Source organism: Henckelia pumila, chromosome 2, assembly GCF_033568475.1.
Source record: "Henckelia pumila isolate YLH828 chromosome 2, ASM3356847v2, whole genome shotgun sequence".
NCBI lineage: Eukaryota > Viridiplantae > Streptophyta > Magnoliopsida > Lamiales > Gesneriaceae > Henckelia > Henckelia pumila.
This window is the reverse complement of record NC_133121.1, coordinates 159075684-159103264: the sequence shown is the minus strand read 5'-3', so window position 1 is coordinate 159103264 and position 27581 is coordinate 159075684. Positions and strand designations below refer to the sequence as shown.

Below are 27581 nucleotides of genomic sequence, written 5' to 3'. Positions count from 1 at the left end.
TTGAGTTCGGACCCTCCAAACCACCCGAGCCCAAATAAGACCATTAATCATTTTTCGGACATTTTGGACCCGATTCCTTGGTCCGTTTGATCATATAAAAATCTCTTAATCATGTTTTATTAATTCTAACATGATTAGACAAATTGATCTTGTAAAATGAAATCGGGCTACTACAGAGTATGTGATGTTGAATTTATAATGTTGTTTATGTGTGTGAACTCTATAATGTAACTATTTTCTTGAGCTTTTTAATGTGGTTGTTTGTTTAAAAAATTTGTGTTTAAAAAATGAGTCAAAACAAGACATATTCAATTAAAAAAAATTGAATATTGTTTTGAAAAATCAAAATATAAAGTATATAATTTGAGTAATAATTAAAGTAAATTATGCGGTAGAACAAGTAAATTGCGTATCCGAATTGTTGAGAACATTTTATTACAATGTTCAATTCAAAACTTCAATTTATTGTTTTGTAAAATTAAAGTACAAAAGTATCTAAATTGAGTATTAATTAGAAACATTTGAGCACTAAAACACATAAAATGTATATTCGAATGTACGCAAACATTTGATGTCCAGGTTCTATTCAAGAAATCTAAATATTCTTCATTGGTTTTAAAAAATGGAGCACATGAACACAAAAATTAAGTATTCGAGTGTATAAGGTTAATTATTTGATGTCAATATCCAATTTAAAAAATCTGAGTGTTGAAAAGGTTATTTGATGTCAATGTTAATTATAAGACAATTTCTGAAATTGAATTTTGGAACAAGAACCTCAATGATAGTTGTAGTGACCTGTCTCAAAATCACTAATTAACCAAAACTTAATCATGCAATTAAACTTAAAGGAAATAATCAGAAAATCTAGCGAAAACTTAAATAATTTAACTAAAATTCTCCGAGAGAATACAACAGGTCCAACAACAAAAACTAAAACATTATACAACCTCATCTAAGATAATGCTAAAATCATATAATTAGAAACCTAGTACAGTACAATCCACCTTACTGTAGCTCAACGATCGCTACCACCGGGTCCGTCCAAACTGAGTCATGCCCCGTGGAATGGGGTGTCCAGAACAAAACCTAGGACGTGAGCATAAAAATCTCAATATGAAAGCATTAGTATACAAGTGCTATGAATGCTAATCCAAGTGAAGGGTACCGAGAACCTATATAGAACACTGCTCAGTCAAAGACGTCATGATATGTAGCACGCTGGGCCATCACATCGGAAGGTGGCTACCATACCATAAATCGTAGACATATCCAGATCCAAAACCATGGAATCCATGCACAAATGTAACGGGGTTGAGCGACCCCTCTACTGGTTATAACAATAATAAAGGCTCGACGTGTAATGCATGCAGCATAATATTCGTGACATAATCAATGCACATATACAAGATGCCACATAAAACATGCAAACATATAACACGCATACTCAACCAAGATATCTCGGATAGTACGTCTGTACCTCAAAGTAAGCAACCTAGTGATACAAGTCCTCTAGTCCAAGCCTATAAGCAGAAAATCATTGTATCATTATTTATCATCTAAAAGCCTTGACTAGGCTAATAGATACTCACTTAAACTAATCTGAGTCTAGTAGTATACCTGTGTCCGTCGTTAGTCCACTGATGGCGATGACTCCAAAACTTGGGTACAACTCCGCTACAACCCCGACAGCGCTCCGTCGCCTCCTGGACCTTAAGTAGTACGCCTAAAAGATCCTAAAACCCCTTAGAATCACCTAGGAATGAGGAATAGAGAATTGGAATGATCAAGAAATGAGGGTCTCGGTACCCCTATTTATAGAATAGATCGGATCGTCCGATTCCTTCCAATCAACCCCTACCGAACACGTGTCTTGACAGCTGCCGATACCAGATCAGATAGTCCAATCCTAAATTCGGATCGTCCGATCTCCTGTTCCTATCAAATCAAAGCCCATACTTGTTATCTGAACGCGATCGGATCGTCCGATCTTCTCGGAGCTTCCGAACACCCAATCTAGCTTCCGAACGGTTCTGATGGTCCGATCCCTTAGCATAGCTTAGTTCGGATCGTCCGAACTGTTGAACACTTGGAACTTTCCCAGACCATTTTCGAACATACTGAATCCGATTTTCTACTCCTTAAACTCAAATAGATATTTCTTAATCATGTTTTACCCATTTTTAACATGTTTACATAGTTAATCACTAATTCTGGGAATTGGGTTTACTACAATAGTTATCTCATATCAAATGCACTTTTTCAAAAGTAGAACTTTACAAGCCATTTCATTATTTTACTCAATCATTTAAGTTGATTCTTACTGAAGCATATAATTTTTGTGCATGTGTAAAGAATGAATCTCTCATTCCCAATTGTTTATATTTGTATGCCTAAAATGTCTGATATTGTTCCAAATGTATTTGGATTTATCCCAAATCAAGTATGATTCGAACCTAATTTACTATCACTTGAGTAGGTCAATCATAGTGGTCCAAAATTTTATCCTTTGCAGTAGAACATTATATGCTCAATTAAGCCGCATGTGTACTCTTCTAGCTTATGTTGTGTCATACCCTATGATTACATATGTTCTTTTAATGGTGGAGTTCAAATACATGGGTCATATTACAAATCGGGATAATCGATACCAAAATATCATATTCAATAATTTTTGAAGTTTAGAACTATATTTAATTACACAATTATAAACAATGAGCAATGAATGATATCATCACATGTGATCTCATTGAATAATGAGTCATGCATTCATCTCATACATTTGACAAAGTAGTGCACATGACATAGGATGATCAACACAAATGTAATAGGGTAACAATGCATTGACAATGAAAACTCATCATAAGCATCATAATATGTGTTATGCAGCAAATCATAATATCTTTGTGTGTGTGTAAAAAATAAGCCTCTCATTCTCAATTGTGTATCTTCTCCTGCCACAAATTTTCGAGATTATTCCAAATATATTTGGGATTATTCCAAATTTGGGACAATTCAAGCCTAATTTTTTCTCACTTGGAAACGTAGATATTAGGGTCCCAATTATTTGTCATAAAAAATAGAATAACACATGTTCAATTAGGCTACATGTGTTCTATTATTGTTTATATGTTGTGCCAGATCCCATGATCTCACGTGCTCTTTTAATAGTATATTTCAAATACATGTGCCATCTTATAAATTGAGATAATCGATGAATAAATATCACATTCAATAACTGTTGAAGTTGAGAATTAAAACTAATTATGCAATTCTAAACATTGAGCAATGAATGATATCAACACATGTGGTCTCATTGAATAATGAACAATGCATTCATCTCCTACATTTGACAAAGTAGTACACATGATATTGGATGACCAACACAAATGTAATTGAGCGACAATTCATTGACAATGAAAACTCATCACAAGCATCATAATATATGTTATGCATCAAATCATAACATCTTTGTGCATGTGCAAAGAATGAGTAACTCATTCCCAACTATGTGTCTTCTTTTGCAGCAAATGTCCGAGAATATTCCAAATATATTTCGGATCATTTCATATTCAGGACAACTCGATATAATTTTTTCTCACTTGGCAAGGTAGATCATAGAGGCCCAAAATTTTATTCTGAAAAGTAGAATAACACATGCTCAATTCGGAAAAATTAGTAATTTGGTCATGTATGTTGGTCTGTTTTTGGTTTTGGTCCAGTATATTGTCATATTTTGGAAAATATACAATAACTTGAATATGTTTTTGGTTTTGGTCCTGTATGTTGTCATATTTTGAAAAAAATACAATAACTTTGATATTTTCTTGGATTTCATCCAATGCTACCAGAACTCTCGAGAGCTGTCGAGTTTTGCTTAGTTGACATAAGATTTCACCAACTTGGCACCTATTAATTTTCATGTGGCATAATTTGGATTCAATATGAGCAAAATTAAAATGTAAAAGAAAAATACTTGAATCATTTATCTCAAACAAAATTTCACACAAACAAAATCTAATTAAATGGTCGGCCCCCTTTATCTCAAGAAAAGAGATTTAAATGGATAAATTTTCTATCACATGTCTTGCATATGGATACATTGTCCGCCATTTACCTAGAAGGTAATTTTATTAAAACAAAAACCTAATCAAAATTTATTTTATTTTATTATTTAAGAGGGGTAGAATACGATTTGGACTCGACCGCTTCAATTTAGGTTTTTGTTTGTGTGAAGGTTTTTTTAAGATAAATGATTCACGTATTTTTTATATATATTTTAGGTTTTTTTGTTTTTTTTTAGTTAATTCTGCTTATGTGGAATCCAATTTAAGCCACATAATAATCAATAAGTGTAATGTAGGCAAATATTATGTTAACTAAGCAAAACATGATATCTCTATTGAGTCATGACAACATACATAACCAAAACAAAAAAAAAATATCCAAGTTATTGTACCTTTTTCAAAACATGACAACATATAGGACCAAAACAAAAAAATATACAAGTTACTATACCTTTTCCCAAACATGACAACATACATGATCAAAACCAAAAAAACATCCAAGTTATTGTATCTTTTCTAAAACATGACAACATACAGGACCAAAACCAAAAACAGGCCAACATACAAGACCAAAATGCTAATTTTTCCTGCTCAATTCTGCAGCATGTGTTCTATTGTTGTTCATGTATTGTGTCAGATCCCATGATATCACTTGCTCTTTTAATAGTATATTTCAAATACACGTGTCGTCTTATAAATTAGGATAATCTATGACTAAATATCACATTCAAACAAATGTTGAAGTTGAGAATTAAAACTATGCAACTGTAGACATTAAGCAATGATGATATCAACACATGTGATCTCACTGAATAATAACCAATGTTTTATTTTTCTACATTTGTCAATTAGTGCACATGACATTAGATGAAAAATACTAATGTAATTGGTCGAATACTCTTACGACAATGAAAACGCATAATAATTATCATAATGTGTGTTATGCACCAAACGATAACATCTTGATGTGTGTGCAAAGAATGACTCTCTCATTCAAAATTGCAAATCAGTTTGTACCGTAAATATCAAAGATTGTTCCAAATATATTTGATATTATTCCAAATTGGGGACAATTCGAACCTAAATATATTTTTGTGCCTATATTTTTGAAGACATGACGTTTGTAAATTTCATACACCACATCTTCATACTCGAAAAAAATGTTCAATTTAAAACTTCAAGTTAGTGTTTTGTAAAATTAAGTACAAAAGTATCTAAATTGAGTATTAATTAGAAACATTTGAGTACTGAAGCGTATAAGTTGTGTATTTGAAATGGAAAAATATTTGATGTTTAGGTTCAAATAAGAAAATCTAAATATTCTTTTGTGAAACCAAAATAAAAAAGTATCAAATTCATAATCGATTAGAAAAAATGGTGCACATGAACACATACAATTGGATATTCGAGTATATAAGGTTAATCATTTGATGTTAATGTCCAATTAAAAAAATCTGGGTACTAATAAGATTATTTGATATCAATATTAATTATTAGACAATTTTTGAAATGAATTTTTGGAAAAATAACCTTAATAATATCGATCCCATATCAAATGCACTTTTTTGAAAGTAGAATTTCACAATTTATTCAATAATTTTACTCAATAATTAAGTTGATTTTTACTGAATATTAAGTGCTAAGAAACCTCTCATACATTATTATTTGATGTTCATACCTTGTTGTTTTGCACAATAAGATTAAAAATAGCTCAATTGCAAGGTAAACACTAAAACTTGTCTCCGCTTACTAAATCAAGGTACACATATAATTGTAATAATACATAAATATATAGTAATTCAGCACCATATATATATATATATAAACACAATTTGATGAGTATAAAGATGTGAGTTTATTAGAGAATATACTAGCTACCTCCACCAAATAAGAATAATTCAGTACAATTTACGTGCAAAAATATGAATTAGTGGTATAATTTACATAAAATTTGATATCAAAAAAACATAAACTGGGCATCAATGATGCATGTTGCGTATTTCATGAAACAAAGAAAATGCCGATAATCGGATTCTTGGAGTTACTTATAGGGGTGTATTCAATCCATAGATTTAATGACTATCATTGACTTTTTTTTATGATAGACTTTCGTGGAGTTGATATATTTTTATTGACTTTTAGGAAATCTCACAGAGTTTGTGAAAAGAATTCTATGGAGTTCTATAGACTTTTTTGCCAGACATTTGCAGTGATTTACTGGTTTTTTTTAATAAAAGACTTTCATGGAGTTAATAATATTTTTTATATGTTTATTCGATAAAATTATCTTTTATATATATATATATATATATATATATATATATATATATGTTGTGAATTAATCAGTGTGTGTTGATTTATGTATATATTTTTAAATTTTTAAATATAGTGAAATTATAATTTTAAATTAATTCACAACATATATATATATATATATATATATATATATATAATGTTCAATAAGTACTGAATAAATAAATTAAATTATTAAAATAATTTATTATTACTTTCAACATCTGACAATAAAATCTTATTAAAATTTTATGATTTTTATATGTATAACATGATAATTTTATTAAGGAATTTCATAATTATAATTTGACGCAATAGAATTTCCATATTAGAAGTTATAAATAAATATAATTATATTTAATATATTTTTTAAAAAAATTCTTTCAATTATATAAAAAAATATTAATTTTTATTTTATAAAAAATATCTATAGCAATATTTGTTTTTATTATTATTTTTCATCATTTTGTGGCGTAAAAGTTCTACTGTTTAAAAATTATTTAAATGACTTTGTATAGTTTATTACAATTAATTGTATAAATTATGTATTAAAAAAAACAAATCATCTCCAAAATTTCAACGACCAAAATTTTTTAAAAAATGGATTTTGAAATATTTTACTTTTTGATTTCATATTTGTAAAAAGTTTCATGAAAAAATTGAAGGAGGAAGAAGGAAAAGAAGAGGGAAATGAAATTAGAAATCCATTCAAATCTTTGGGTTCAAGCAAAGATAATTCTAGATATTTTATTATTGTACCTTGAACTTTAAAGTTTGTACTTTAATGACTTTCATGGAGTCATTAAAAGTGTTTTGGAAATTTGAATACCTATGGACTTTTAGGCTACGTTTACTTTGAATGATGAGATTGGACAATGATAGATTAAAGTATGATTATTAATATAATTTGATATGATAGAGAGTGGTTATGAATAAATAATAATATGTTTAGTTGAATGGATTAATTTTGGGATTGAAATTATAATTAAGAACAAATTACGATTTCACCCTTTAGCTATTATAATAATCATATGTTCTTTAAAGAAGGAAAGAAGGTGGAAGATAAAAAGGAATGACATAATTGATTTTTTTTCATTCTCTCACTCCATAATATTTATAATCCCATTAAAAATTTAGGACTAAAAATCATCTCTCAATTCTATCATTAACGGGCCTAAAGATTTATACCATTTTTCAATTTTGCAAGTAAACATAAGATTAGTTGGTAATATCTATGTTATCATTTATTTATCAAGACAAGTAAACGCAGCCTTATAGAGTTTTTAAAAGTCATAGTTGAATACCAAATGACTTTTTAAAACTCCATAGACTTTTATAGGGGTGTATTCAATCCAGAGTTTTAATGACTTTCATTGACTTTTTAAAATGATTGACTTTTGTGGAGTTGATGGATTTTTATTAACTTTTATAGAATTTCACGGATTTACAAACAGATTTGCATGGATTCTTTGTAAACTTTTGAAGGACTTTTATAGAGATTTGTAAACTTTTCATACAATTACATGAATTTGTATCTTTAATATATCTTATTATTTTTCTTTTTTTTTTCCTTTGAAATAATAATTATTTGACATAAATAATAAATTTATTTGAAATATTTTTTTAATTTATTGATGAAAATGAATTTCATTTATTTTAAATGTGTATATATATATATATATATATATATTAACGTAACAAAATTACAAACTAAAAAAATTACGATTGTGTAAAGTTTTTTTTTAAAAAAAAACATATGATAAATTATAAATTATTTTATAAATTATATCATAAAAAATTATTTGTCAATTTTTATTTTTTATCGTGTATGTTATCAACTAATCAAATATTTAAATTAAATCATATTATAATATTTTGAATCATATATTATTATCATTAAATATTATAATTATTGGTATAAATCATAATTTAAAAAGCACAAAATATTTTGAAAATTTCAAATATTTAAATAATATTTTTTATTTTTATTTTAGAAAAAAGAACAAATATATAATTCATTTTGAATATGGGAGATAGTGAGATAGAGAGGAGATTCATTTTGAATATGAGAGAGAGTGAGATAGAGAGGAGTGAGATAGTGAGTGAAGAAATGTGAGAAAGAAAAGGAAATTATGAGTTTTATTATTTTAGAAATCCATCCAAATCTTTGGGTTATACCAAAGACTTTTTTTTACAAAATATAGTTATACCTTAAGTATTAATGTTTGTATGTCCATGATTTTCATGGAGTTATTAAAAGTTAATTGACATTTTGAATAACACTATACTTTTATAGGGTTTTTAAAAGTTCAGGTTGAATACCACTTGACTTTTAAAACTCTATAAAAGTCTATTTTGAATACCACTAGACTTCTATAGAGTATATAAAAGTCATGATTGAATACCTCTAAACTTCTAAAATCCATAAAAGTCAATAATTCTCCGGATGGAATACACCCCCTTATTTTGGATACCACTAGATTTCCATTGAGTTTGTAAAAGTCTAGATTGAATACCTATTGACTTTTAAATTTCACAAGACTCTTTAAATGTCATAATTTCTCCCAATTTGAATACAACGGTGGTGTATTCAATCCAGAATTTTAATGACTTTCAGTGACTTTTTAAAATGATAGACTTTTGTGGAGTTGATGGATTTTTATCAACTTTTATAGAATCTCACGGATTTACAAACAGATTTTCGTGGATTCTTTGTAGACTTTTGCAGGACTTTTATAGAGATTTATAAATTTTTCATACAATTACATGAATTTGTATTTTTAATATATTTTATTATTTTTATTTTTTCTTTGAAATAATAATTATTTGACATAAATAATAAATTTATTTGAAATATTTTTTTAATTTATTGATGAAATGAATTTCATTTATTTTAAATGTATATATATATATATATATATATTAATGTAACAAAATTATAAACTAAAAACTTTGCGATTCTGTAAAGTTATTTTTTTTAAAAAACATATGATAATTTATAAATTATTTTATCAATTATATCATAAAAATTTATTTTTAAATTATTATTTTTTATCATGTTTGTTATTCGCGATTCAAATATTTTAATTAAATCATATATTATTATCATTAAATATTAAAATTATTGGTATAAATCATAAATTAAAAAACACAAAATATTTCAAAAAATTCAAATTTTTTAATAAAATTTTTTATTTTGATTTTAGGAAAAGAACGAATATATATATATATATATTAATTTACTTTGAATACGAGAGAAAGTGAGATAGAGAGGAGTGAGATAGCGAGGAGTGAGGAAATGTGAGAAAAAGATGGAAATTATAAGTTTAGAAATCCATCCAAATCTTTGGGTTAGACTAAAGACTTTTTTTTAAAAAATATAGTTGTACCTTAATCATTAATTTTTGTATATCCATGATTTTCATGGAGTTATTAAAAGTTTATTGACATTTTGAATAACACTAGACTTTTGTAGAGTTTTTAAAAGTCAAAGTTGAATACCACTTTACTTTTAAAACTTTAAAAAAGTCTATTTTGAATACCTCTAGACTCTTATAGAGTATATAAAAGTCATGATTGAATACCACTATACTTCTAAAATCCATAAAAGTCATTAATTTTTCAGATTGAATACACCCCCTAAAAATCTATTGAAAATTTCAAAAAATAAATGGACTTTTCCCACTTATAAACAATTAGCAAAAGAAAGCATAAATCCGACTGTGAGAATAACTAACTGAGAGTTGAGAGAAGTTTTTGAGATTGGACGACAAGAAATTAAGAGAATTGCATAGATTATGGAAATTAATTTATTGAGGAAGATGGAGGTGAATCACGTACATATCATGTGGTCAAGAAAGAGTTATTGAGAAATCTGTGTTTGAGGAGTTAATACTAAGGAATCTTATATATCAAATGAGTGCTAACAAAGATTTCCTGATACTCGGACGGACAACACATTCATGTTTGCAAACCCAATATCAAAATTAATTTATTGAGGAAGATTAATGTGTTTGAGGAGTTAATACTAAGGAATCTTTATATATATAAAGGAGTGGAGTGTTAACAAAGATTTCCTGATACAACACATTAATGTTTGCAAACCCACTATCAAAATTTTCAGTGTGACAAAAAGCCTTCTGGAACATTCTTTTTCCTTTCTATTATTATTATTATTATTATTATTATTATTATTATTACCCAATTTTGATTTCTTTGTTCTGTTTTCTGCACATTACATTACGGATCTCGCTCTATTAGAACAATTTTTTAATTTTTACCGTAGTCCGCTTTCTGAAAAAAATAAAACAAAATAGAATTTAATTGGAACAATCGCTCAGCTCGAAGATTCCCACCGCATCGATCGCAAATCGATTTCCTACTTCGCTATCGGTTCTGGTGACAATTTGGAGGTTATACTCTTGTTATTCAGATAAATTTTGTGTCTATTTAACAAATTGATTCGATTACTGGGGTATGAATGTGTGTGCCTTCGAATCTGAGTATAAGAAATGATAGATTTATTTGATAAAACGCGGATTAATTTTTATGTTGTTTTTTTTCCTTGGTTTTGTTGTCAGGGTTTGATGCTGAGCAGCGTTCATTTATCTGGAGCTCTTTTGCATTACATGAAATAGTTGTATTTTTTTTCTATTGCTTTTTCAACTTTTATTGAGATATTTTTGTGGAGGAGAACGATACCATTGCTTTTGTATCTTTTTACAGATAATGAATGTAATAATTGCAGCTTGTATTATTTATGTGGGCATGATTTTTATTTTTCCTCAAACTTAGAATGCGAAGGCAATCATTCAGAAGTGGTACACAAATTGATGCAAAGAGTACAATGACACTGTTGCTGCCTTTCCTTCGGGTTGCGTGAGAGCATTGTTGCTCTATTGCTTTATCAGACTTAATGTTGTGTGCGCGCATGAGTGTTTTTTGTTCTTTGTATCTACTAGTATTTTGAGCATTGGAAACGATTTGTTGGTATGCTGCCACTCGTTAGTTGCACTCACCCACTTAACTAATGGTGGATGTGTATGCATTTCGATTCATTTCTGTTTATATTTACTTACGGCATGTATTTTTGACTTTCTACCTGGATTTGTGACTGCGAATGTGGGAAATTTTGTAGACTAAGGTTGGATTGGGTGAGTTCGGGTCCTTGATCATCTGGCATTTGCAGGAGGGCGTTTCGGTGTGGCTTAAGTATTTATGGAGAGCTTAGCACAGTTGGAGGTGTTGTGTGAGAGGCTCTACAATTCACAAGATTCAACAGAACGAATTCATGCTGAGAATACGCTGAAATGCTTTTCTACAAATGTTGATTACATTTCACAATGTCAGTATATTCTGGACAATGCTTTGACGCCTTATGCATTGATGCTGGCTAGTTCAAGCTTGTTGAAACAAGTGACTGAGCACAGTCTCTCCTTGCAGCTACGCCTTGATATCCGTAATTCACTATTTATCTCACAGTACTTTTGCACCACCCACAATTCTTGATTGAATCTAATTTGAAGTTCATTAGCATGTTTTCGTGAACAAAATTACGAATCTGTGAGTTTTTTTGGTTTCATTATACTTTGACACCAACAAGTTCAAACTACAACCTTGTTATTATTGAAGTGTTGAGTTGTGTTTGTTGTTTGGTTTTTATAATCTTTGTTGCATCTGAATTCACTGAATTGTACTTCTCTGAAGGAAATTACCTAATAAGCTACCTGGCAAACAGAGGTCCTGAGCTGCAATCCTTTGTGGTCGGATCTTTAGTGCAGCTTTTATGTCGACTCACCAAATTTGGATGGTTTGATGATGATAGATTTAGAGATGTGGCAAAAGAATCAATCAACTTTTTGAGCCAGGTATTTTGTTTCCTCGCATTATGTAGTTATCTTATATTCAACCAAGATTCCTTTTTCTTCATGTCCTGAATTTTTTTATCATCTTGCTATCCATAACTGAATGTGCATATGTACCATCCTAATAGTTAAAGTAAAAACATTCTTTCTTATCTTGTATTATGATACACATAGAAAATGGAGATATGTTGCTTGACTTGTGGAAACATTCTTTCTTATCTTGTATTATGATACACATAGAAAATGGAGATATGTTGCTTGACTTGTGGACTTTGCATATGACAAGTTAATTAGAGAATAGACAAATTGGCATTCCCATTTCCATGTTATACCAATAATAGGTTTAACCGATTAAGGATGAGCTTGGGAATACCCATTCCATTCCCAAATCATCATCACATACCAGTCTAGGGCTTGGTTCCAATTTCCAAACAACTCTTTCCCCCAATTTTTCACAGCTTTTGGCGTACACGTTGCAATAATATTTATATTTTTTGTTTCTAACATAAACAGTTCCGATCCTGTTTGCGGTCCTTAGAGTTTCTTAGATCAGATTTAGTTGCTTGTGGTGAAGTATGTATGTTTAACTTGGGCACATTTTCATTTGTTTATTTCTTAACTATCTAGTTGTTTGAGCATGAATTCTTATGACATTTTCTATTTGCCAGGCAACACCAGATCACTATGCCATTGGTTTAAAGATATTAAATCAGCTTGTTTGTGAGATGAATCAGGTCGGTTTTTACTTACATTTTTTTCATATTCATTCTTATCCTAAGTGACTAGAAACTTTCTATTGTGCTTCCTTAGACATCCTGGTGTCATTGTTTTCCTCTTTTGCTTATATATTAATCAATAACTTGATATTACTTCCTTTTCTCTTTGTTTTGGTTTGTGGAAACTTCAATTATCTCTCTCTCTGTTCCTGTGAAACTTCTTGTTGCCTTACTCTTGTTTTGTGCTTCATGCCATTTTACTTTCAGCCCAACCCAGGAATGCCATCATCACATCATCGGAGGGTGGCCTGTTCCTTCAGAGATCAGAGTCTTTTTCAAATTTTCCAGATATCTCTAACTTCATTACATCAGCTTAAAAATGATGGTATTGTGCTCTATGTTTATACATCTCGGAATGCCATGATACATTTTTTTATTGATCATGTGTAATATGAACAATTGTTATTATTGACACATGCAGCCATCGGTCGCTTGCAAGAATTGGCACTATCATTGTCACTTAAATGTTTATCTTTTGATTTTGTTGGGACATCAATTGACGAAAGCTCTGAGGAATTTGGGACTGTCCAGGTATCTTTTTGGTTTCAGTAAGGGTTCAAATTATATTTTTTCTGGTAGATGAATGTTATGTTTGGTCGAGGATGCTACTCAGCTGATATATATTATGCAGATTCCATCTTCTTGGAAGTCCGTGTTAGAAGATTTTTCCACCATACAAATATTTTTCGACTATTATGCATTCACAAAGCCGCCTATTGCAAAAGAGGTTGGCTCATAACCTCTTATTGTTTTGGGATGTTCCACTAAATAATTCTAGATTTTTTAATTTTCTTGTTTAATATTTCCTTGACCTCTTTGAATTGTATAATGAATGTGAATAGTTCTCTCAAGTTAAAATTAAATTATATTTGATACTTGAATTTCAATTTGGTGTGGGTCAATCACGAGTTTGTTATGGACCCAAATACTATTGGGCCTATATATTGAATAGAAAAGGATCAAGGCCCACATCAGGGCCCATTAGTATAATTCACGTGTAAGTGGAGAAATTGGGAGAATAAAAGAGGAGCATAGGGAGAAGTTAATCATTCAGATATTATTCGAGAGATTTGTCACTAGCATTGCTAGGATCAGGGGAGATTTATCCCTTGTACAGAGTGATTTACTCTGGGTTGTTTTCTTTCAGCAATACATTTATATATATCTTCTTTGTGTTCATCGTGCTTTTGCTTTGTGAAATCCTTATTATTTGGAGATCACAACAGAGTTGATAAAAGAAAATGTGACTGATGTGTAGCTCAAGCTGTTACTTTTGTACTTTTAAAATCTAGTTTACTTTGTGAGAATCACATTTTTGTTATAGTTATAAAAATGTGATTTGATTTTCTGATTCTTTAGTTGGAGTTACTTTCTGCATCAGTTGATATCCCAAGATTCTTACTAAGGCAAGGGTTGTTTCAAATGAATTGGGAAATAAATGTGCCTACTTTGGTGCCATTTGTCTATGTATATAGGTCAAAGCCAAATCACGTGGTTTTTTTATATCCCTTTTTCTCCCTTCACTATTTTATGTGCCATTTCAACATTTTACGCTTTTTATCTCTCTTTTTACTGTTAACAACCTGATTATTAAATTGGTTACCTTGAACAAAAAAATTCTGCCTTTTAAAGTTCTAATATACTCGAGACATTAACTTTTCTCTTTTATTTTTAGTCACTGGAATGCTTGGTGCGATTGGCTTCTGTTAGGCGCTCTCTTTTCACCAATGATGCTGCACGTTCCAAGTTCTTGGACCATCTGATGTCGGGAACCAAAGAAATTTTACGAACAGGGCAAGGTATGTGGGCTATGTCTGCCTTCATCGCTTCTATTTGATATTTTTATTAGTCTTCTGTAATAGTGTTCTTATTTTTGGTGCATTCAGTTGAATATAATGGCTGTAATTATCATTTTTCAATAGCTGTACTGGCTCTGTTGTTTGTTTGGATTGCATCTGCTCCTTTCAAAGTGGACGTCTTTGTTCTGCATTTGTTGTTGGTGATATGTGCCTACAGGAATGCAGATTGATAGTTCCTTGGAGATGTCCATGAGTCCATCCAACTTCTCTTTCCTTTCTTGTTCTCCACGGACCCCTGAGTGGTTGATAGTACTTTGAAACTTATCAGACACAAATTGACGAATTTAATCTACTGATCGACTGTATCTCATTTAAATCTTTTTACCAACTTGATTCTGGATAACTGCTTTATTGTGGAGCTTGTGTTTTCTGTTTCCGCCCCCAAGTCCTATTCGCGTAGGAGTATCTTCAAAGTGGGCACTCTTTATGCAATGCCAGACGTATTGACTGGAGGGTTTCTAATAGAACAGATACGAGCTATTTTTCTAATCCTGCTGCATGCAGTGAGTACCGATTTTCAAATCAAACCAGTTATTTCCCCGTCCTTGTTTCAGACAGGTGGTAGGAAAGGAGAGTATTCTTAAAATTTTTGAACATCAGATTCTCCATGTAGTTAAAGTCTTCGAAATATTATTTAATTTTGTGTTTGTTTGGGTTTAAGTTTGTGCTTTGGCAGGAAAGTATGAGAATATCTTTTGAGATTAGTTGCATGTGTTGACCCTTAGCTCTATGATGGGATAGTCTTTGTTCATTTTTCTTTGTGGGTTACTGTTTCATGGATGGATAATGTACTTGCTGGAATCAGGTCTTGCTGATCATGATAACTACCATGAGTTTTGTCGGCTTCTTGGACGATTCAGAATTAATTATCAGGTAATCAATTTAGAATATATAGATGATGTTTGTCTGTGCCACTTTAAACTAGTTTTATACTTTGCATGTTGTAAACAATTACAAATATTCTCCTACTTATGGTTCACTTTATAGTTTTTTTTTTGTTTTGATGTAAGTTGGATGTTGCTTCTGAATAGCACAAACTTTACAGTTTAACAAGTGAAGATGCAAGTTGAAATTAGTTTCAGATGTAATACTCACTTCTGCTCTTTGATTTACCGATGGTGCACCATGCCATGGCCATAACTTTCTGGGTCCTACCATTAACTTTTCTGCATCACATCCAACCTCCTCTTCTCCCCATTTTTATCTTTTTTCCCAATTCGCTTCAACTTTCCTTGGAGATATCATCAGATGTTAATGATTATGTCAGAAAATCTACTCCTAATCAAGAAAGATTGTGTGCATAATTATAATTATTTAGTCAATGTATATCCCATATTGTGTGGGATTTAGATTAGAGTAAATATTCTCTAGGATTTAATATTTCTAAATTTTAGATCTTAACTATTGTGTATATAAATCATTGTAATCATTATTATCAAGATATAAGAGTTATATTTTTCTCTTTAACTTTTCTACATGGTATCAAAGCTTTAGGTTAAAAATCCAGAATTTTTCTTTAAGCTTCACATCGTCACCATTATATCGTCGATCTCTCCATTCCCCTCAATTCTGTAACCAGTAGGCACACAAATATGTCAGAAGTATCTGATAATAACAGCGCTAAGGTCACTAAAGAGATCCCATCGAATGAAGGCAGCAATTTGACGTCAACCGGGGAGCTGCAAAACATTCACTCAGCATATAGGCTGAATGGGAAGAACTACCTGAAGTGGTCTCAACTGGTTAGAACATTCTTGAAGGGAAAAGACAAATTGAGTCATCTACTTGGTACGGGCCCAAAAGAAGAAGATCCTCGATTTCAAGCATGGGATGAACAAGACTCAATGGTGATGTCTTGGTTCTGGGAGGATTGTTGGGTAGGGCAATTCTCATTTCAGTTTCTGTTTCCTTCACTTTTTCAGATCTCTAGTGCTCATAATAAATCCATTTCTCATTTTCTTTCTAGCGAGTCTCTTTCTTCGTTAAATTCTCTTTCGTGGGATTTGCATCTTCGTCGTAATATTAGGGATGAGGAGCTGGGCGAGTTGTCTAGTTTGTTGGAAGTTTTGGGTAGGGCTAGCTTAGTGGAGGGAGGGGAGGATGTTCGGAGGTGGAAGTGGGTTGATTCAGGAGTCTTCTCTGTTAAATCCTTCTTTGATTCCTTCTTCTCGGATGATTTGTAACCAAAATTCGATCTTTTCCACATAATCTGGAAGGCTCAGATTCCCTCTAAGGTAAAGGTATTCGCATGGACAGCTGCGTTGGGAAGATTGCCGACTTGTGATGTGATTCAAAGGAGGTTTCCGAACGGCTCCTTGAGCCCTTATTGGTGTGTACTGTGCAAACAAGGGGCAGAGAGTCAAGATCATTTGTTGGTTCATTGTACATACACAAGTTCCTCATGGTGGTTGTTGCTGCAGGAAGTGGGTTTGTCATGGGTGGCACCAGGTACCACGAGAGAGTTGTTCGGAGCAGATTTGGGTTGGTCACTGGGAACTATGGGGAAAATTTTGTGGGCTGTTTTAGTGCATTGCGTTTGTTGGATTGTGTGGCTAGAAAGAAACAGAAGGATCTTTGAAGATGAAGAAGACTCGATTGAAGTTAGTTGAGACAAGATTATGTTGAGCGGATCAACTTGGTTACATAATATAAAAGAATTTCAACCTTTTGCTATTTCAGATTTGTATAGGGATTGGAGCTTAGCTTTGAGCTAGATTTACTTGAACCTTTTTTGAGGATTAGTGGATCACTGGTCCACAATTTGTATTTTAATTTTTTTAATTATTAATAATATTTGTGTTTCTGATAAAAAAAAAAAGATTTCATCAACCAAACAAGGAAGTTGGTCAATCACAGAATATTCCAATCTTCTACAAAGTTTGTGGCAAGAGATGGATCACTACCAATGCATACAAATGAAATGCAGTGATGATGCAACACTTCTTAAAATGTTGGTTGAAAAAGATCGAATTTATGACTTCTTGGCTGGATTAAATATTGAATTTGATGCTGTGAGAGTACAAATTCTTGGAAAAGAGGATCTGCCAACACTAAACGAAAAAGTTGCAATTGTTCGAGCTGAAGAAGGAAGAAGATGTGTTATGATCGAACACAATTCAGTGAATAATAGTTCAGCCCTTGCAATCACAAAAGGGAGGAACTTTAGGGCTGAGCAGCCGACAGAGAAGGATAATAAACAGCCTACTTTTTCATCAAAATCAGGCAATAAAAATTCCATGTGGTGCTCTCACTGTCAGAAGGATAACCACACGGAGGACAAATGCTGGAAAATTCATGGCAGGCCACAAAGTTCCAATAAAAATTGGACAGTAAAAGCTGGATATCCAAAAAGACAAGGAGAAAGGCATATGCAGCAGCTAGTGATCAACAGGCTGGAGAAGATAACTCTCAAGGATCACCCATTGAATTCAACAGAGAAGAAATGGAGAAACTAAAGAGTTTCCTGGGATCATTGGAAAAACCCACCACAACAGGTACTTGCGCTTTGGCGTTCTCAGGTATATCTTATTCTTCTCATGCCTTTAATGTCTTGGATACAATCACCACTAGCTCTTGGGTTATTGATTCAGGAGCTACAGATCATATGACCCACTGTCCACAAAAATTTGTCACATATAAGCCTTGCCCAAGCCAAAAAAAGATAACAATGGCTGATGGTTCTGCAACAACAGTAGCAGGACAAGGAGATTGTTATAAACAAAACTCTCACTCTTAAAAATGTCCTTCATGTCCCTAAACTATTTACAAACCTGCTGTCAATCCGAAACTCACAAAAGACTCTAATTGCAATGCTGTTTTCGATGGATCTCATTGTGTTTTTCAGGAACAGGGCACGAGAAGGATGATTGGACATGCTAGAGAAAAGAATGGTCTCTATTATCTTGAAGAATCGAGTGGTCGGGATAGAGTTATGAACCCCTTCCCAGTTTCATTGCTTTCAGAGTCTTCTAAATCCAATAAAAACCAGATTTGGCTCCAACATCTTCGTCTTGGTCACCCATCGTTTAGAGTCCTTAAGATTATGTTTCCTTTATTGTTCAAAGATTTGGATATTGATAATTTTAAGTGTGATGTTTGTGAACTAGCAAAACACAAACGAGTTTCATTCCCAGTAAGCAATAAAAGAACCACAGTTCCATTTAATCTCATTCACAGTGACGTTTGGGGACCGTCCACTATTCCTAACATATCCGGGGCTCGATGGTTTATTTCTTTCATTGATGATTGTACCCGTGTCACTTGGATTTTCCTTATGAAACACAAATCGGAGGTCAACACCATTTTTCCCATCTTTTGTAACATAATCAAGACACAATTTGATAGGGAAATCAAAAGATTGCGATCTGACAATGCTAGGGACTATTTTAATCAAGTTCTTTCACCATATTTCCAAGAAAATGGCATAATACATGAATCTTCTTGCGTTAATACACCCCAACAAAATGGGGTGGCTGAGCGCAAAAATGGCCACATTCTGGCTCTCACTAGAGCCTTCTTGTTTCAAAAAAATGTTCCTAAACAATTTTGGGGGGAGACAATGTTAACATCAGCTCATATCATTAATAGATTACCTACTAAAGTTCTTGATTTTCAAAGTCCCATGCATACCTTGCTGAAATTCTTTCCAGATTTTAATGCTTCTTGCAATCTTGCTCCAAAAATATTTGGTTGTGTTGCTTTTGTCCATATTCACTCTCATAATAGAGGAAAGCTTGATCCTCGGGCTTTTCAATGTGTGTTTCTTGGTTATTCCTCTACTAAAAAAGGGTACAAGTGTTATCATCCTCCCACAAGAAAAGTCTATGTTTTTGCCGATGTCACTTTTAACGAAGACGTTTTTTATTTTTGTAGTCCTTATCTTCAGGGGGAGATCTCACTGACAGAAGATAAGGGAAATGACTTTTTCCCCCTCAATCATGATCCTCCAGCCACTCCCACAGCTCACACACCTACCCAGCTACACACTGAACCTTTAGTGCCTAAATCACCTCAGTATACTGCTCCTCCAGATCTCAGCACTCATCCAGAACCTCCTACAGGTAAAGTCAAGACTCTACTCGACCACTGCAGGTTTATTCAAGAAGGCAGAGACCAATTATCAAACCGGCGCAGGTCCAATCACCCAAATCAGTCCCTGTTCGTGACCCTAATGAGGTAATCCCTGAACCTTGTACTGATAATACTTCGAATGTCCATGATCAAAATAATGATGATGTTCCAATTGCTATTAGAAAAGGAATCCGATCATGCACTAAACACCCCTTAAACCTATTTATGTCTTACAAGAATCTGTCTCCCAATCACCAAGCCTTTCTCACCAGCCTAAACTTAATCCAAATTCCCAATCACCAAGCCTTTCTCACCAATCTAAACTCAATCCAAATTCCCAAAACAGTCCGAGGCATTGAATGATGAGAATTGGAAGAATGCCATGAAGGCTGAAATGAAAGCACTTGAAAAAAATAAGACTTGGGACTTGGTGAAACTGCCAAAGGGAAAGCAAACAGTGGGGTGTAGATGGATATTCACAGTCAAATTTAATTCAGATGGTTCATTGGAAAGATACAAGGCAAGACTTGTCGCCAAAGGTTACACTCAAACGTATGGCAACGATTACCTTGAGACATTTACTCCTGTTGCAAAGATGAACGTGTTGTTGTCTTTGGCTGTTATTCGGGGATGGAAATTACAGCAATTTGATGTCAAAAATGCTTTTTTACATGGAGAAATTGAGGAGGAAGTTTACATGGACGTTCCACCGGGGTTTGACTCAAATACAGGACAGGTATGCAAATGAAGAAAGTCTTTGTATGAATTGAAACAATTACCAAGAGCTTGGTTTGGGAGGTTTACCAAGGCAATGCTCAATGTAGGGTACAAACAGAGCCATGGTGATCATACCCTTTTTGCATACCTGTCCTGTATTTGAGTCAAACCCCGGTGGAACGTCCATGTAAACTTCCTCCTCAATTTCTCCATGTAAAAAAGCATTTTTGACATGTGATCATACCCTTTTTGTTAAACACTCGAGTTCAGGGGGAGCGACTGCATTATTTTTTTTTGATAAGAAACTATAATATTATTGATAATATGAAATTACTTGGAATACAAATAGTGGACCAGTGGTCCTCAAAAGCAAACTAGTTTCCAAAGCAAACAAAGGCAACTATCAATCTAAATCAAAGCCAATTTCTAATTCCTATACAAGTTTAATATCGCCAAAGATTGAAAATTTGAACCCTTGTGAGCCCAAATGGATACTCTCAATTTGATCTTGTCCCAAAGTTCTTTCACCGCTTCTTCACTGCCTTCAAAAATTCTTCTGTTCCTTTCCAGCCATAACGACCAACACACGCAATGAACCACTATTAACCAAAAGACTCTCCCTCTCTCTCCAAGCCGCCCTCCTAAATCAGTAGCATATAAGTCTTTTGTTGAGTTCGGAATTACCCAACATAATCCCAATTCCTTGAGAGCTAGGTTCCACAAGGAACCAGAAAACGTGCAGTGAATATCCATATGATCCTGAGTCTCTCCCCCCCCCTGTTTGCATAACACACACCAGTTCGGGCTATGGGAGATATTCGGGAGCCTCTTTTGAATCAAATCGCAGGTAGGTAATCTTCCCAACGCAGCTGTCCATGAGAAAACCTGAACCTTCGTCGGAATAGGAGCTTTCCAGATTGGGTAAAAAAGAGAGAAGCTAGGGAATCGCTCCTCTGGAAAAAAAGACTCGAAGAAAAACTTTACCGAAAATAAGCCTGAGTTGTCCCACACCCATTTCCTCACATCCTCCGCGCCCTCTACTAAGTTTATCCCCCTCAAAACTTCCAGCAAGTTACTTAGCTGGCCCAATTCATCATCCCTCAGATCGCGTCGAAAATGCAAGTTCCAAGATAGAGAGTTAGAGGAATAAGATGAATCTCGACAAAGGAAAAAAGAAATCTGTCTATTGTGCTCCTTAGAAATCTGAAAAAGATAAGGATTGATCACATCCTTAAAACTAGAATTTCCCACCCAGCAATCTTCCCAAAATCTAAATCTATCCCCCCCTAAAACCACTGCCCTCGCAGAGTGACTGAAAGCCAGATACGTCCTCGATATGAATTTCCACGGACTTCTAAGTGTGTTGTCTAGCCAACCCCGCATCCCAACCGTTATCTTGAACTCCGTATTTGCTCGCTATAAGTCTCTTCCAAAAAGTGTCCCCCCACCGTCGAAAATCGCCACCACCATTTACCTAGCAAAGCCTTGTTCCGAAGGCAAAGATTACCTATTCCCAAGCCTCCTCTATCTTCTGGTCTACAAACTTTATCCCAGTCTACCAGATGACAATGGGTCTCCCCATCCGATCCATCCCACAAAAAGTTCCTCATAATTTTCTCCATGTCCTCTGCAACACCGCGTGGGATCCTAAACATCGACATATAATACAAGAGAAGGGCACTCATGACCGCCGATATCAGCGTGAGTCTGCCTCCTCTCGATAGGAATGCTTTCTTCCAGCTAGGTAGCCTTTTAGACATCTTAAAGATCACTGGTTCCCAAAATGAAACCCTTAGTGGATTCCCTCCCAAGGGTACTCCAAGGTATTGAATGGGCCAAGATTCCACCCCGCAACCGATCTTTTTCACAATTACAGCTCAACAGTGCACTTTTCTCCTTGTTAATCTTTAATCCGGACATATTACAGAAAATGAACTAGATATCCATCAGCAATCTCACATGATTCTCATTTTGCGCAAAAAACAGAGCATCATCAACAAATTGAATGTGAGAGACCTCAATTCTATCCCTCCCTATCTCCCAACCTCTAAAAAGATCTAAAGACTTTGTCTTGTCGATCAGTCTTCCCAAAACATCTGCCACCAAGTTAAACAGGAACGGAGATAAAGGGGTCTCCCTGTCGTAACCCTTTCTCCCCCTTAAATTTACCGGTCGGTCTCCCGTTAACAATTATTGAATAATTTACATTACTGAGACAGCCTTTAATCCAGTTTCTCCATCTATTCCCGAACCCTTTCTTATGAAGAACAAAATCCTGGAATCGCCAATTAACATTGTCATAGGCTTTCTCAAAGTCCGCCTTGAATACCCAACCTCTCTTCTTCTTCAATCTGAATTCTTCCACCGCCTCATTCGCTATCAAGCAACAATCCAAAATTTGACGACCTTCAATGAAAGCGCTCTATGAATGTGCAATGGTGATCGCTAGCACCTTCTTGAGACGCGCCGCTAGCACCTTAGCGATTATCTTGTAAAGACTAGTGACTAGGCTAATCGGTCTAAAGTCCTTAATGCGCAATGAATCTTTCTTTTTTGGTACCAAACAAATATATGTCTCATTCGTTACTCCGTTCACAATACCTCCCTCATAGAATTCCTTAAACACCTTCATAAAATCCTCTTTGATCGTGTGCCAACACTCCTTATATAGACTTCCATTGAGAAACCGTCTGGTCCCGAGGCTTTCGATCCTTCACACTCAAACACTGCTTTTTTAATTTTATCCTCGGAAAAAGGTAGCTCGAGCTGCTTCATAGAATCTCTGTCAATTGCACTCCATTCCACCCCTTTAACACCTCATCCCCCTCTCTCTGGTTCACTGTATAGTTTTGTGAAGAAATCTATAATTGCCGATCTGATAATATCTCTATTGGTGCTTACAGTTCCGTCTTCCAATTCCAGACTCTCTATACATGTCCTGCTTCTCCTTTGGCTAAGTAACGAATGGAAGAATTTTGAATTGCAATCCCATTCCTTTAACCATTTAACCTTCGCCTTCTGAGCTTCCATTTGCAGTTTCCTACATTCCAATTCTTGACCTCCACTTTCGTTCCTTTCAATTTGCTCATAAATTTATAGCCTTCCCAGCCTTGAGGATTTTGACTCGACCACCAGTAGAAGAATTCCTCCTTGAAGTTCTTATGCTTAAGCCATACATTTTCAAATCTAAAAGGTGTAGGCCCCCACTCTTCCTTCGATGTGTTCAAAATCAAAGGAAAATGATTAGAAGTAATTCTCGGTAGCATTGATTGTCTGCAGAACCCGAACGTCACCTTCCATCCTCCCGAGAACAAGAATCTGTCCAACCTGCACTAGATGGGTGAAGACCGCATATTTGACCACGTGAATTTTGCGTTCAACAAAGGAGGGTCATACATCTCTAGCTCATTAATTAAAACATCAAAGCATCTCATGCTGCTGGTTAGAGTGCTGCTATTCAATTTCTCACTCAAAGATCTGACCACATTGAAATCTCCGCCTACACACCATATTGGACCGCAAATCACCTTCAAACCTGCTAATTCATCCCAGAAATTCTGTCGAGCTCTTGGCCCACACGGACCGTAGACTGCCGAAAACCACCCACTGAGTTAGGATCCTTTTCTATTTCAATAGAGACCGAAAACTCCCCAATCAGGTTATCCTTTATTACCACCGTCCGAGAGTTCCACGCCACCAAAATGCCTCCAGATCTGCCCAACGCTGGTAACTCCACCCATTCTATGAATCTAGATTTCCAAAGGCTAGCTATGTACCTCCTATCCACCCGCTACTTTTTAGTTTCCAAAAGGACCACTATATCCGGTTTCTCTCGAAATAAAATCCCTACCTTTTACCAATGTTTCCTTCCCTGCTTCTCGTCCTAGCGTCACTTTTGTTCCGTCCGTCACTACTTGGGCGTATGAGCGCTTTTCATAGTAATCGTAAGCTGCTGGATTGACCGAGACCACTTCAAGTCGCACCATCATAAGGCCTCGAGGTGTCGATATTTGCACAAAACTGTTGATGAATCCTCCTTCTGGCCCTACCACCTTAATTTTAGCGGCAGACAAGTCTCGAAGCAAGATAGTGTCACGGCTAATATCCAGTAAGCCCCCGCACTGCTCCCCCACGCTCCGGAACAGCTCGCTTGACCATAAGTCCCAAGGCAGTCCGAAAATCCTCACCCAGCTATTGCAACAAGCAAACATCTCTACTTCCCTATTGACCTCCGTTCTCCGGCCTTCAAAGAACGTCACCCTTTTTTCGAAATAGCCTTTCTTTAACCCCACAAAATAAGACGCCTCTTCTGCATTGAGAGGCCACCATGCTGCCTTATTGGCCTGAAACGGAAATATCTCTATCCTCCTCTTAACTGCCTTCCTTAAAGCAGAGACCACCGCCTCCCAAGATATGTTGACCCGTGCCTTAGTTATAATGATTGCTTTCTGCCAATCCTTAACTGAACAGGGACGGATATTCTCATTAGCCAATAGATCTCGCTTTTTCATGTTCTCCAAATTCTTGGTACCTCGTTGCTAAGATTTCTCGACCCTCTTTCCATCTCTGACATGAGCCGAAGCATTGACATTTTTTCTTTGTATAAAGAATCGTAGATGATTAACCAGCTTAATCCAGCCACCCTCTGCTCGACCGCTGGGTACGATTATACGCTGCTTGAATCCCCCCTGCGCTAGTTTATAAACTTCCAGAAATAACTTCTGCTCAATTTTGACGTCCTTCGTCGCTCGGGCTGAACTCCGCTCGTAAGGCCCCGACCTGGACAGCCAACTCCCAGCCCACCTCGGCATCCTACTCGAAAGGTCTCGTCGGCTCGAAGCCAAAGTAAAAACTAGGAAAAAGGATAGAAGAAGGATTTTAGAAAGGCAGTCGAGAGAAAGAAGGATCGATCTAGGTTCAGAAAGGGTTAGGGAAGAAAGGAGAGAGAAAAAGAAGTCAAGAAGGAAAGATGAGGTAAAGGCTTAGATCGGTCGGCCCTTATGGCTGGAAATCGGAAGGGAAAAAGGAAAGGAAGGGGCGAGGCGATGGCATCGCGAAGGGAGGGTTTTTTTAGGTTCAAAGTTTTTGGAGTGACAACATTATAAGTCTATGTTGATGACATTATAGTCACAGGTGATGATTGGGAGGAAATGGAGAGTTTGAAGAACTGTTTGATGAAAGAATTTGAAATAAAAGAGCTTGGAAGGCTGAAGTATTTTCTGGGAATTGAGGTAGCGTATTCTCAAGAAGGAATCTTCATATCTCAACAGAAATACACCACTGATTTGTTGATGGAAACTGGTAAGTTGGGTGCCAAACCAGCAGAGACACCCATAGAGTTCAACCACAAGCTTGGTGATAGTGTGGAGGACCCAACCGTGGACAAGAGATCTTATCAGAGACTGGTGGGACGACTCATATATCTATCTCACTTAAGACCTGATATCGCTTATGCGGTTAGTGTGGTTAGTCAATTCATGCACAACCCCAAAGAACCACATCTTAGAGTTGTACATCGGATCCTTCAATACCTTTCTAGGAGGCAATCTCGTGACTTGGAGAAGTAAAAAACAGAACGTTGTGGCAAGATCCAGCGCAGAAGCCGAGTTTAGAGCAATGACTCTTGGTATATGTGAATTATTGTGGCTGAAATTTGTTTTAGAAGACTTGAAGGTTCAATAGAAAGGTCCAATGAAGCTTTATTGTGACAACAAATCAGCTATTAATATTGCTCATAATCCGGTACAACACGATCGTACAAAGCGCGTTGAAGTGGACAGACACTTTATAAAAGAAAAGCTGGAAAGTGGATTGATTTGCATTCCCTTCATTTCTACGAAAGAGCAACTTGCAGACATATTTACCAAAGGATTGGTTGGGGCTGGTTTCCAGAGACTAGTAAGCAAGCTTGGAATGAACGACATTCATTCCCCAGCTTGAGGGGGAGTGTCAGAAAGTCTACTCCTAATCAAGAAAGATTGTGTGCATAATTATAATTATTTAGTCAATGTATATCCCAGATTGTGTGGGATTTAGATTAGAGTAAATATTCTCTAGGATTTAATATTCCTAATTTTGATCTTAACTATTGTGTATATAAATCATTGTAATCATCATTATCAAGATATAACAGTTATATTTTTCTCTTTAACTTTTCTACAGATTATGATATTGATTGTTAGACTCTACCATTTAACTGAAACCCTAATGCGGTGTTTGGCTTCTTTTTCTCTACCTGTTGTTATTTGTATAAAAATCAAAAATAAATTTGGTAATGTCGTTTGTCGATAATCGGCCCTAGCTTTCCCAAAATTCTCGTCTCCTTCCCCAAGGCAGAAAGCTTGTGAACGCATTAAATTGCGTACACGATGTATCTCCCATGAATTCTGTTTGTTCAAATCAGTGTTCTAAATGGCGGTCGCCTAGGCGGCCCTTGACCGCCTCGCCTTGGAATCAAACGGCCTCTTTAAGCGGACCTAAGCTGTCTGGCGAGCGAAGCGGCCAATGGCGGTCAACAATTTTTAAATTCCTGTCATATCTAGTCGAAGTCAACCAATTTAAAAAATTCTAGTTATAAATTATAATAAAAACACAACCCACTTTCTTTTGTTTTCACTTTTGGTTCCAAGTGTTCTCACCATCAACCACTAGGCCCATACGCCTCAAACCGCTAGCCGCCGTCCGCCCCCGCCGGCCGCCGTGGATTGAAACTTTGAATTTTAAACTTAGTTTTGTGGTAAAAGTAATTATATTACTTTGTTAGTATTAATATAATGATGAATCTTTATTAATTATCTAGTTAGTTTGTATTTATATATTTATTTGCACCTTGTCTAGGTGATATTATATTTATTAAGCTTGTTTATGCATAAACATTAATTCATGACACATCTTTCTTACCTAAAAAATTATAACTATTTGTAATTATATTGCATT

General features: G+C 34.6%; 1 protein-coding gene across 8 annotated transcripts in view; it reads left to right on the top strand.

Annotated features, from left to right (window-relative positions):
- The first annotated feature begins 10582 nt into the window (after nt 1-10582).
- The window catches only part of LOC140879057 (uncharacterized), a 50808-nt gene continuing 33809 nt past the window's right edge, over nt 10583-27581 (top strand). For 2 of the 8 annotated variants that reach the window (XM_073282699.1, XM_073282692.1), the window contains exons 1-10: nt 10583-10771; nt 10940-11200; nt 11548-11817; nt 12066-12226; nt 12892-12957; nt 13207-13324; nt 13421-13530; nt 13631-13726; nt 14675-14798; nt 15664-15731. In XM_073282699.1, the coding sequence (XP_073138800.1) occupies nt 11577-11817; nt 12066-12226; nt 12892-12957; nt 13207-13324; nt 13421-13530; nt 13631-13726; nt 14675-14798; nt 15664-15731 (984 nt within the window). In that variant the 5' untranslated portion in view covers nt 10583-10771; nt 10940-11200; nt 11548-11576. Of the gene's footprint in view, nt 10772-10939; nt 11201-11496; nt 11818-12065; nt 12227-12891; nt 12958-13206; nt 13325-13420; nt 13531-13630; nt 13727-14674; nt 14799-15663; nt 15732-27581 lie in introns of all 8 variants that reach the window. The other 6 variants (XM_073282693.1, XM_073282696.1, XM_073282694.1 and 3 more) reach the window with 6 other exon arrangements.